The sequence below is a fragment of the Taurulus bubalis genome (assembly GCF_910589615.1).
Source record: "Taurulus bubalis genome assembly, chromosome: 4".
Taxonomy (NCBI): domain Eukaryota; kingdom Metazoa; phylum Chordata; class Actinopteri; order Perciformes; family Cottidae; genus Taurulus; species Taurulus bubalis.
In genome coordinates this window covers 24401421-24414929 of record NC_136592.1, presented here as the reverse complement: position 1 = coordinate 24414929, position 13509 = coordinate 24401421, and the positions used below count along the sequence as shown (strand labels likewise).

Here is a 13509-nt window from a genome sequence, read left to right as displayed (position 1 = left end):
GGGCGAGGATAGAGGGGAGGATAGAATTCAGCTACTGCCCATTGTCGGCTGCCTCTAAAATGCTTTGTTTTGATTCAACTTCCTTAAATTTCCCCCAAAAGCTAAAAAAAAAAAAGAATGGTAGAAATAAAAGAAAATAAGGGGGAGAGAAAGGAAAACACCCCTCCATGGCTACAAATGGTAGGTTCTGTGTTGTTTGAGACAACTATCATTACAGGGCAACTTCAATCCAGCAAGCCACATTTAAGCTGGCGTCTCGACTATCTCTGCCATCAGAGGGCTGCGTTATCGCCAGACATGGGCTTTACAATCCAACACAACTGGGCTCTCGCTCACAAACACAAACACACACACACACACATTAAAGCACACACACACACACACACACACACACACACACACACACACACACACACACACACACACACACACACACACACACTCTTTCCTTCTCCCTCTCTCTCCATTGTAAAGTGGATTTTGTGATGCAGCCTGCTGCAGTGTGCGACTCAACATCTTTCTCTTGTGTTCAAGAAAAAACATTTCTCTAACATCAATCCATTATTTTAATGCGGACAAACGACCACATTCCTTAAACCTGCAGGTCAACGGGGCCACAGGAAAGTAACTGTGTGTCCCTGCAAAATTCCGAGGAAGACGTGTTAGGAGGTAGTTTAGAAAGCTCCTCCAAGAGGAAGAGAGAAAGTAACCAGTTTCCTGCATTTCTGCTGCTACTTCAAAGTGCCAGACAACCTAAGCCAAGGAATGTCTCCTTTTTTGCATCCATCATTGCATCCTGGACACACTCTGCTGTCACGTCTTGCAACATACACCAGTTTGTGTTGTCATTGTGGACATCACATACAAACCATTTTCTCTTCACTTTCATGATCACAGCTGGAGAAATGATCCTAACTCTGATGCTTGTGAGACTCATAATGAAGGCTGTCACTTTGTAAATAAATGGTGGTTTCAGATGATTTGAAGTATAGATTATATACTGAATTGATTATGCACCAATGTTGACATTTGTTCCTCTGTTGCTTAGTGTAAAATTACAGAGTTTTAAGATGCACACATGTAATTGCTAGTAACCTTTATCGCATGTCACCCCTTTTTCTCTATATACTGTTGGTGTTGTTGTATCAAATAAAGACAAAAACATAACTAAACAAAAAAATATGTATATGTTCCAATCCAACATGTGCTTTTGTTCAGACTTAACATTGCCAAGTTCATAAATGTGTTACTATACACAAGTATCTTTAAACTTGGTTAAATTTTAACAAGCTCAGATTGAAAAAAGTTTATTAAATGCTGTACAAGTGACGTATCACTTCACATCCAATCACTCAACCTCCTCTTGTGGAGAAAGTGCACACGGTCACATTTGCATCGCTCTTGTTTAGCCGTTATAACAACGCTCACTGATGCAGTCAGTTTCTTCTCAAGAAGCTTGCCATTGGAGAACTTTCTGCAGGTAAATGCTAGAATGGCACAACGCATAGCTGTAGCACTGTAAAATGTTCCTCATCCACAATAAAGATTCACAATAAATAAGCAGTAAGAGAGAAACTGAGCAATTAACGCACTAGAAAGATCTGAAACTGATTTAATCGGAGTAAACAGAACTAACTGTGAATGTGTGTTATTCTAAATCGATTCTGATCAGAATTTCACTTCCTTGAAGCAAGTTTTGTTTGCAACAGTTTGTCGTGCAACTTGAGCTAAAGAGGAGAAGGGTGGGACTGAATCTAAATGATACTTTTACAGCAAATCAAGGTGCCACAGCAGCTTAGGCGTGTGTCGTGATTTATTGTTCTCTATCTCTTCACTGTTGTTGCTCCAGCGTTGAAGGAGGATTGTTTGCTCAGCATTCCTGCTATTCCTGACATAATCTTGTTCATTCATACACAGAGGTGAAAACAAACACATCAAAGTCAACATTTGCGCCGGAGATGGCTTTGATTGATGAGGATCCGCGTGTCTGTCTTTGATACGTAGATGGTGTCTCTATAGCCCGTGTAGTACATTTGGTTACATCTTTCAAGAGTTACCTACAGGCGCACCAGAGACACACATACGGGTATCGCAACACCGCAACAGAGACGTAGATCAGGCTCGACTAAAACACTTCACAGGGAAAGACGGTGTGTTGCAGCTCTGAGAATATCTGGATGTTAGTTTTACACAAACGACTTATTAAAAGATGATTTTAATCTGAATAGAGACACAAAAGGAGTCGTAGAGAAGCAGAGCTCCAGCTGACAGGCCTCCCCTCCCAACACATTCCTGGACAGGCCCTCTTCCTCAACACTTCCTCCCCCCGCTCAGCCAGTCACCGGGGTCAAGTTGACAAGTCTCTCATTGAGCCTCACGGGGTCCCACTATATGGCCTTCACTCCTCACAACTTAATTACACACATTTATTGGTGGAATAGATCCATTTGTTCCTCTATGAAGAAGGTATTATAAAATTCCTTCTCAAATTTAATTTGGGTGAATTATCTGAATGAAATGCCAGTGTGGAACGCAACGATATATAAAAAAATAACTGTGGACTGACAGTACAATCCACAAGCACTATACATAACTCACACAGTGGGGGGGGAGGGGGGGGCACAAGGAATGTGAGACCTGCAGTGATTTAATAGAGTTACCGTAGAAAATGTGTATGAAAACAATTATGTGTGAAAATGAGCACATGAGCACATGAAATGCTTTGGTGGTGAAGCAACACAACCTGACAGATACTCCCACCTCATTGAGTTAATATGGCCAAACTGTTTCTTATTTACACATCCAGCAAATACGGAGCAACACTAGCATTCATTTGGTGTCTGATGAATTCATTCTCCTGAGGAAATACCTAGCACTTTAGTTTTGTTTATTAGCTAGTTGCTAACTTTGTCGGTCTGTCATTTAGTGCAGGTAGCGTGCAGCCTTTTTTTGTTTTTGCAGGCCCACCTGGAAACAACGCTTTGAGAGCGAACCAAAAAAGTAAAGTTGTGGGCGATAAAACCAAAACGAAACTGCAGAGTTGGATGATCTGTGGGTCACATGACACATGGTCATTTGATCCATTGTCAAGAAATATTGACTAGTGCCAGTTCACCCATGACATTGTGTATTCTCATTTAAGAAAATGTGTATGCACCACTCCTGCTGAAAAACTCTGAACAGATCTTTTGTGTTTAGAGACCTTGCACGACGATTGCTGTTTTTTCCCCGTGGCATTTAAACAACCTATCTTCAGCTTGAGCATTTGAGCAATGCTAATATGGGAGTTAACAGAAATACACGTTAGCCTTCCAGTTTCGAGAAATTTAGAGCAAAAGAAGTGGCAATTAACATTTTTTTCAAGCGATTCAATTCAATTAAAAAGTGTGTTTGTGTCTTGTGGGTATATACATGCTATATACATTTGCGCATATGGCCTTACACTCCTTATCAAAGTCGGCTACTGAAGCTTAAAAACAGTAGGCTACTGTGTATGTTTGTCAGTGTAGTTTCCAATATCATGGGTGAATGCCCAGCACAAACAGGCAGCTTACATTGCCTGAAAAAAACCTGAAAATGTTGCTTCGGTCTTAACTGAGCGTTACACCGAGAGCTCACAGCACAGGCGACAGTTTCCTATATTTCAGAGTCAGAGAGCCTGTCGACATCTGCAAAGAATCTTTAGGTTCAGCAGCATGGCAGGATTCCATTAAAAGCCAAATTGCGGGTTGGCAAAAACTCTGAGGGAACAACGGAAAGCCACAGCCAGTCCTGTAATTTAAACCTTATTTTAAATTGTGATGGCTTGACAACATGGACTGAAAGAGAGGGGGCGAGAATAAGAGTCACAAAGACGGAGAGAAAGAGAGCAAAAAATGTGTGTCCAACAAACCGTGGAGAAGGCGAAGGCAGAAGTAGAATTAACACGAAGACAAAGAGCAGTAAAATAGGGCTAAAACACAAGAGCGAAAAGGAGAGGGGAGAAAGAAAAAGAAGGGAGCAACGTTTACGTATGTAAACATTATTGTGATTCGTGACATTATATAACAGTCTGTTCTTGATAATCAGGATTGTTTCTGTGTAACACTTCCTAAATCCGTGAACATGGAGAGGTCAAGGGATGCGTCATTGTCAAGCACAATAAAATGGTTGAAAGTATAAATGTCTGAAGCTTCTGTAAATGTCAACACAGACACATAACGATGGGTTGCATCTACCAAGACGGAACAGAAGATCAAACACAAAATCCCTCAAAATAAAATGTTACGGAAATAATCAAATTAAATGTCGTGCTTTTACGTCTTTTTTTTGTTCCGTGTTGAGCAGACCGCGATGTTATCGGATATCCCGTCCTGCCCTCAGCCTCGGTTACCCTCAAGTATTCGGAGCTAAGTATTTTAGAGGTGTGCATGTTAACTGTTTCTGTTTATCCGCGCAACGACATGTTTTATATGCATCTTCGCTGACAGACAGTGCAGCATTAAGGACTGGGAGGTGAGACGACTCCTTCAGTTTAGAGTTTTACTGCTTATTTGTGTGATGATTACACAACAAGGAACAGTTAACTTGTTTTTCAAGTCATGTTTAAGTGAACCTAGAAGGCATTGATCGCGTAACGAAATTACATCACTAAATAGTTGCGCTACACGTTTCCACCACTGGAGTCGGTACTCGCCGAGGATGACGGACGCACAAAGAGCAGGACTTGAACACCAGAAATAAGGGTTCGCTTCCTGAGTCCCGTCTGTGGTTAAGTTAAGGCAACAAAAGCATTTCGGTTCAGGTCAAGGAAAGATCGTGGCCTCTGCTAAATGCCGATAATCGTGTTGTGATTCGTGATTTAAATCACTGCAGCCTTATTTTCGCAGGAAGCCAGACCACAATCTCTCGTTAGAAACTGTTGGCTTTGCCTGAGTTCAACCATAAAATGTTTAATAACGAGGTAGTCACTATGAACGGATATTGTATCGCCAGAGTTGATTTTATGGGGGAAAACAAATCAAACGTTGTCAGAAAACATTTCACAGTTAAATTCAACAGCGACAGTTACTTATAATTTGCTGTTGCACATTCGATGCATATAAACTTAATTTCTAGGAGACAGGGTTTTAATAACAGTGTTGACATCCTGGCAGCCTAAAAGCCTAAAATGTGCCAACAAATTCAAAATACCCAACGAAAGGACTTCAGAAAGAAATGAACAAACTGACCTAAAAGAGCTCTGGGTGAGTTGTGCGCTGCGTAGCCAGCTTGTGTGCTGAAAAAGAGCCGTGATGGAAAATACTTGAGGAAATGGCAAATGGTTAATGGGCCAGCACTTGATGTTGAATTCCATAGTCTAATGTGTCTCAGTCAGGCATAAGAGCAAGTGTTGTACGCATGCCAGCAAACAGACTGGAGGTTCAGGTCACTGAGAGGACCCGTCCCGACTCAGACGGATTGCAGCATAATGTGGCTGTTTTTGTCTTTGCACTTTTCTTACACCTCAAGACATCAACAGAATATTGAAATGAATTCCGCAAAGGTATATCTCATGAAATATTCATGCTTCTGGGAGTCAAATCTTTACTTTAGGGGCCTCAGCAGATGATTTACAAAACCGTGTCCAACTGTGTAAACCTGGACTGACCTGCAAAAGCTTCACACTTTCTGAACTGAGCTCACTAAAACAGCACGGTGCGGTCGGACTCTTAAAACTGTCTCCCAAGCTTCCAAGAATGTCGGCCCAGCTCCGTGATTCTTAAGTATTAACGGCGATATGTTCAAACACGTATCAGATGTCACTCTCCGGAGTCGGAGCCCCTTATCCCACCCTCCCACCTTCTTTCACTCTGAGACCCTACTCCCCCTCACCTTCCCAATTTCCCAACATTCCTGGGCCGTGCCCCATCAGTCAAAGGGCCAATTCATGGGGTTAATGCTGCAGCGAGTGCAGACAGGGCTTTGAGACAGGATGTTTGGCTGATACCTTGCTCTGCTTAAGCAAACAAGCCACCAAAATATGATTACCGAGGGCAGAGAGGGAGCAGTCTTCTTGTCTTACTTCAGTGCATCCAGGCCATACTAATGTCCACTAAGTATCATTGCTTTACTTGTTTCCACATGTTCAAAAGCCAGAGTCTAATGACAACAAGGTGGACAAACGTTTGAGGAGTACAATGATGTCATATGATGTAATAGCTGACATGGACATCACTATCTCTTTGGGCATTGTTCTTTGAGACTGTCTACCCCTTTGAATATAAAATGGTATAGCTTAACTCAGAGTTCATACACATTTTGACCAATACATTTCCAAGAGTTTTTCATGACCTGAAATGTCTGCATATTCATGAAAAATAAGAATTAAAGGTTGGAGTCTGAGGTTGGAACAGCGTAACGCCAAGTGACGTAACTGATTTGGTCATTTCAGTGTTGTTTGACAAATGTAGATTTTTCTCAGTTGATCCACATACCCTCTATGACACAGGTATTTGTGAAGCAGATTTCCATGACTTTTCCAAGACCTTCTGGGTTTATTTATTGTTCCCAAACTTCTCTAACTCTAAGCCTGGAAACTGCTATTTTCATGACTTTTCCAATTGTTGTTTTTCATGAGCGCCTGAGTCCCGTTAACTTGCCCTATCGTCTACCTTCAGTCTCACGTTGTGAGCTGATTTCTGTTTGTTTTGTCCAGTAAGTCATGCTTAATTCCCGCCAATGTTATTTTCAGTCGACATGTCATGTTTGCTATAGAAGCAGTTCACTTATTGGTCTTCAAAATTATCAAAATAGCAGATTTCCAAGTTGTTATTGTGTAAAGCCGACCTACAACAACCTGTACAGCTGTGGCCGTGATTCAGATGTCTGGAGCTGCTTACGTTATAATCACGGAGGACAGTTGAGGCAGGAACTCACTTTGGAGACTCTTTTTGTGTTAACTTTAAGTTAAGTTTTGATCTGTTGGTAGCACTAAAAGAAAAGCCACCAAATGATTTCATTAAAATGACCAAACAAGTACTTTATGCATAGTTGAGATAGTCCAAATAATATGTATTTAGAAAAAAGGTTATCCATCAATTATGAAGGTAAAAAAGCAGAACTGTGCCTACCTTCCAGCTAATCACGTGATTGGTGAATGTGTGTGTGTGTGTGTGTGTGTGTGTTTGTGTGTGTGTGTGTGTGTGTGTGTGTGTGTGTGTGTGTGAGTGTGAGTGTTTGTCCTGAAGAACCCCTATGTGAGTTCTCTGAGACGATCTTATCACTGAGTCAGACAGAAATTCCTCCCCCCACCTCTCACTCTCACTCTCACACACACACACACACACACACACAAACACGCATACACACACAAACACACGCACGCAATCAGAGAAGCTGACAATAAGCAGCTGAATGACACGTTTTGTTAGGAGTCAGAGAGCGACGGTCCAAGTAGATATACTAAACTTACAGTAGACATTTCCCTTTTCAAAGCCTTGCCGTTTGCTGCGGTTTAAAGGGAACGTTAACTGATCGAATGATAAAAGAGGCCAGGGCAAAGGTATGTGTGGACCACACCCTGCTGCCGCCTTTTTTCCCCTTAAAGCTATGGGAGATTTAAAAGGAATAAATACAAAAAATAGATGCTGAAGTGCCGGAGCACATGTTCAATGTTTGCTTGTGTTGTAAAGAAAACATCACAGGCTTTAGAGGATCACCTGCACAAAAACGATTCATTCACACTCTTGAAAGATCTAAGAAACATCAAGGTTTTCTCTTCATAAAGCTACAGACAATTCTTTGATACAAGCTTCATGTTCAGCTTATTTCCTGCTCATTATACCAGCTGTAACTCAAAAGAGGAGTCTTATAACCTGACAAAAACGACACGCAGAATTCCTGGCTACCTCTGTTTAGTCTCTATCCTACTCGAGCTCTTGGCCTGAGCTCCGGTTCTCGGCTCCAGTGTTCTTGTGTGGGGGGCAGGGGATCAGAGACCACACACACACACACGCACACGCACACACACACACACATGCACACGCACACGCACACGCACACAGACTTACCCAAACACATCTTTTAAGAAAACTGATCTATTTCCACACATTTCACCAGGTAAACAATAGAAACCTTAAAATCATAACATAAAACTTAACTATTGTTTGACTGAACCGATTCTGGATTATTTATCTCAACCCTCAAAAACACTCAGGGCCATATAGCAACCGTTGTGACACTGAGCTTTATATTCTACAATTAAAAACGTACAAACTGTGGGTATCTAATAAAGTCACCTTTACACCCGATGAATTCCATTTGACACCTTTTAGGCTAAAAATAAATGAGAGGTTGGAGAAGACTTTAAAACAGCATTTAGACCCTCATTTTTGGAAATAAATGCTGAGAAAATCAAATCCAAGTAATTAAAGCATCTTTTTTTTTCCTTTCTGGTTAGCTGTGCAGTGGGACCATGCACCTAAACATGGAAAACATACATAACAACTCAATGCAACATTTCAACTTGAAACCTAAACTTTAAGAATAAGTTTCTGGTCACCAAAGAACCAAAGAAAGTGCCATTGGGTTGCAGCTGATTCTTCAGACAGCTTCGTGATGCTGCGACTACACGACACAGACTTCATAGGTGCCCGTTCACCTTTCAACACCGTCCACAAGTGAAGCCAGAGAGGCTTGATCCAGTGGGTTTGTGGGTTTCTTCCAACGCTACAAGGACCTCTCCACCCGACCCCAGCACGTAAACAAATAAAGCTCCAGTTTCATCATCTAGAGGGGGCTGTTTCCTGTCCAAATGCAGGCCCTCGGCCCTCGGCCCCCACCCCGCTCTCTTTCCACATATACACGCACACAAAACTCTACACCTCCGCCTCATCAGAGCTGCTCGGCTCCCCCGCCCCCAAAATGCCAGCCTCTTTCCACTGCTCAATTGCCAAGAGGAATGGAGGGATTTGAGGGAAGAAAGAGGGAAAGAGGGGGATGGGTGGATCGTGAGGCAAAAGGGGATTGGGAGTATGCACAGGGATCTTATTGCAGCTCCATCCCAGTGAAATATTTTGCCGTGGAGAAAGCGTAGGGAAAGAGAGAGAGAGAGAGAGAGAGAGAGACAGAGAGAGAGAGAGAGAGAGAGAGAGAGAGAGAGAGAGGGGGGAACGAGAGACAGAAAGGCTACACTGCTGTGGCATCTAGATAGTGAGAGACCCCAGACCCCCACCGAGCCCTCCATGCCTCTCTGACAATAGAAGCTTTATGCACTGGAGTTTTTGCTTGTCTTAACAGCCTTTGAAAATAAGAAGGAAAGCACAACATAATAACACCAGTAAATGTAACTTACTGTTCTACGTTATGCACGCTATGTGGGTTTGCACGCATGAGTGTGTGAGCCTGTAAGTGCAACTCTAAAAGTATTTCCATTCGTGCCTCAGACTTCTTCAAGGAATACAAATCTACATCAGACCCTGCTGAAACAAACATCTGCCCGGTCACAATGTGCATGCACCTCTGCAGTACGGTGATGCCAGTAACTCACCTGTGTAGTCTCTTGGCGTAATGTGAGGCCGATCGGGGGATAGTGGGGGCACAGTTTCAGTGTAAGACAGAGTTGAGTCTGGTGATTGTAGAAAAAGCACAAACAAACAGGAGACGAGTGAGCATTTTCCGTGGTCAATTAATCGTTATTTTAAACATTTTCTTGTTAAAGCTCCTTAAATGTGAGGAGTTGTTGCTTTATATGATTATACATGTTTGGGGGTTTTGGACTATTGGTAGAAAAAAAAATGTGAAGGCAACCTTGTACGCCTTTGAATTACATGTTTTGCTGAAAGAATAATGGAAAAAAGAATTGGTTGCAGCCTTAATAAGTCTCTCAAACTACAGAGCAGACGGTCTGTCTGCACAAACACAGCCTCCCTATTATAGACTCTAGATGTCAGGCTCTTCAAAAGGGGAGATGAGCACAGATAAGACTCCACTAACTCTGTGTCGCTTTCAACACAAGCAGCTTTTCAAAGATAATCAGAGTTTCCAGTCTAAAAATATGATGGTGACGACACCCTCTGTCATTTACTGGTTTGCAATGTGGTGGCCATTTTTCCAAACTCACCCAGTGGCTTGTGTTCATCTGAACGGGACAGAGAGTATGGGGGAGGAGGTGAATCTGGAAATACAACAAAGGTTAAGTTGAAGGCTGTACGGTCTCGCTGCTAAACCATCAGCTGAGAAAGAAAAGTACGGAGCTAATCACTCCTCGCATTGTATTATTAGCTGTTGAATGAAACAATCGAAAACGTCAGGGCTTGCACAAGCTGTGAATTATGTGAAATGCGTATTTTATTTTATGTCACACAAACTTTGTCTTCTGTGCTACCAATAAATCTTGCACAATAAAAAGTTGAACTCCTCAACCAAGAAGAACATTTCAGCAAATAACATCTTAAAATGTTATAACGCACAATAAATGGACTTTATCTTCAGTCTCATCTAAATCACATTACATAGAAAGCCTGTTCTCGTCAGGTAGACCATTAGACCCACCTGTTTCTATCACTAATGATAATGTATAAACTACCTAAACATGGCGGCTCTGCATCTTTTTCATGAGGTAATATGTTCACTATTTTGATTTGCAGGCTACCTTGCATCAACAGACCAGCTTCCCTTATACCTCCGTGGAGTTATTTGGGCTGAGTGCATGATTGCAACACTGTAATCATACATAGTCTTTCTTTTGAACTCCTAATAAGTATAATTCCACAAATCCAATCTGAACCTGCAAGTATTTCCTTCAGCTGTTTCTTTGTTTAAGGAGACTGTTGATTCTCAACGTGTTCAGGTTGATCCTCTGCTTTTATGACATGTTCATAAAGTTTTCAGTGAAGTCGTTTTCATGGACACGGACTCACAGGGTGACTGACTTCTTCTGTGTGAAAGCAGCACTGTAAACTATACGCAAATGCTGCTGGGAGAGTCCCTTCAGTCCAAAGTGGACATGGGTTTGTGGCTGCGGCCCCTTTAAGAGCAGAGCCAGTAATTGCCGGAGTCCTCAGTCAGTCAGATACCCAGCGAGTCAGTCTGGCGCCAGCACTATGCAAACTGTATATTATCGGCACTCCTTCACCTAAATAACAAGAGGAGGACCTCCTTGTCAAAGAAAAAAGAGCCTCAGTGCAACTTGAGAGCGACCTTCAATTGGATGATGTGGGAAGCAGCAAAGTTTTGCGCAAATTTAAATAAATGTGTAATGTGTTTGGAATGTGGAGGGGAAATCAAAGTAATGGTTGACCAAAGTAGAAGCCAGAGTTATGACAATGTTATACAACTGCAGGGCAGGCAGTGACACACGAGAAGAGAATACGTTATATTTGTTGTCTGGGATTTCAGTGTTGCACAGTGTGCTTTTATGTATTATTGCAAATGTAAAATGGCTACATCAACAACATCTGAGGAGCTTGGTGGGTGTTTCTTCTCTCGTAGGACTGTGACGTTGTTTGACACTTCAATCAACAATAACTACATTCTTCTTTAGGTTACGGCTCAGGCAAAACACCACTGTGACAGATTGGAAGCTCTCATTAATGTCATGCTGCGACATCAATATTTACGATGCATAACATCTTATTAGATCCCTGACGCGCTTCACTTTTATGAGATGAACTTTATTCCAGCAAAGCCCTCCATCTGAGTTTGGACTACCAGGGTTTGGAAGGTGGTGATTAATGTGGCGTTCACGGGACTGAATGACAGAAAGATAGCATCTCTCGTTGTAACTCGTGCATTTGATCATTTGCCAACATTGATGTCCTTACCTGGCCCACATAAGCGGCTGTAGTGATAGGGGTTGCAGCACACCTTGGCGCCGTCCACTGCGCCGAAGCTCTGGCAGTGGCTGAGCGTCTTGAGCCGCGCTGAGAGCGGCAGGTCGCTCCAGCGGTACACCTTAGACACGAGACACTGGGGAGAGACGTGCTGAGCACCGAGCCGCAGCTCAGTGCTGGGCACCATGACGCACTCGCTGGGTATCCCTCCTTTGGTCTCCACAGCCTTCACCAAGGTGTCCAGAGAGCTCTCCTTGAGTCTTTTCAGAAAAGCATGAGCGGTGGTCGCCAGTTCCTCCTCCAGCCCCGCATGCCTCGGTGCGCAATGACAAGCGCCCCCTCCGTCTTTTCTCGGGGCCCAATAAGGGCTACGGGGTCTGAGATCCCATTCCCCAAACAAACAACACGTCACCGTCCTACTGTCGCCCTCCTGTCCCCGCCGGGAGCCTCTGTGCTCCGGGACGCACATGGCGCCCCGGTCATCGTCAGGCTGCTGCTCCTCTTCCTCCCTCTCGGCGCTCTCTGTCAGGTCTCCAGCCTCCCCCGAGGGTCCCGGAGCCGGGTCAGTGTGCGTCACCGACCGCTGCTCGTGTCTGTGGAGCTTCCCTGCGTGTCTGCCACACGGACCGTTCCGTGCCCCCTCACCTCGTCTGCTTCCATCCCGCCCGTCGCTCTCGGTGACCAGACGGCTTCTCCAGAGTCGCCGTACAAGACCTGTGCGTTTCGACTTGAACATACGACAGCCTAGACAGTTTTGGATGTGTCCTGTCGGCCCCGTCCGGGTCTCGGGAGAAGCCACATCGATTTACGCTTGTCGCGCAAGACCGTGGGTTTGTGCACGGTGCGCACAGAATGCGCAGCCGGTGGTCACCGTGTTCTGGCTCTCCCGCAGCATTAGAAAGTAATATAAAGCATGCGTTGCGTTAAAACATCACTAAACGTCTGCAGAAGAAGGCTACACGCAGCCACTGCGCAGTGACCTGCTGTCGCCAACTCAATTAAGCCACAACGTGTGCCAGCCCTCGCACAAAGCCTTCAACTCTCCAACACTCCGGAGATCCCGCACACAATCCACACACCATAGTTAGACCTCTCCGGGAGCAGTATCAGTTTACATGGGCACAACAAAAAAGAGCATCCGAAACATTAATCCCAAAGTTTTCCAGAGTTTCTCCTTGAAGTTTGTGAACCTCTTGAACCGTAAAAAAAAAAAAAATCCTTCCTTCACCTCGAAATAAATCCTCACAACACTGAGATATCCGATGGTTTCTGTCGCTGTGCTGGACGCGATAATCCCGCTGCAGAGTCCCGGGGAAACACACAGATAGTCGGGGACCCCAGTGCCAAACTCCGGGACGGATTCGGTGCTGAGAAGTTGTTTTAAAGAGCGCTGGAATTACTCCACTCTCCACTCCCCTGCAAGTCCCTTTCGGGCGCACACACACACACACACACACACACACACACACGCACACACACACACGCACACACACACGCACACACACGCGCGCGCTGCTGTACACGCTAGAGTCAAGCCCAACAGAATAAAAGCAAGTGTAGTCGACTGAGAATTTCAAAACAAAAGCGTTAACGGTGAACACCATGTATTATAATAGAGACTGAATGTGATGCTTTTATTTTGAAACCCAAATCACTGAACTTGCCTTCCTTGTAATCCTACCGGAATTTACACACACTCTCTCTCTCTCTCTCTCTC

At 43.8% G+C, this 13509-nt stretch overlaps 1 protein-coding gene across 1 annotated transcript in view; it reads right to left on the bottom strand.

Moving 5' to 3' along the window:
• LOC306735283 (mothers against decapentaplegic homolog 6-like) overlaps window positions 1-12528 on the bottom strand; it is a gene marked incomplete at its 5' end in the record, with an annotated part of 17627 nt that extends 5099 nt beyond the window's left edge. The window contains 3 exons of the mRNA XM_079216740.1: window positions 9509-9586; window positions 10082-10135; window positions 11784-12528. Of these exons, the coding sequence (XP_079072866.1) occupies window positions 9509-9586; window positions 10082-10135; window positions 11784-12528 (877 nt within the window). The remainder of the gene's footprint in view (window positions 1-9508; window positions 9587-10081; window positions 10136-11783) is intronic.
• Between the last annotated feature and the right edge of the window lie 981 nt (window positions 12529-13509).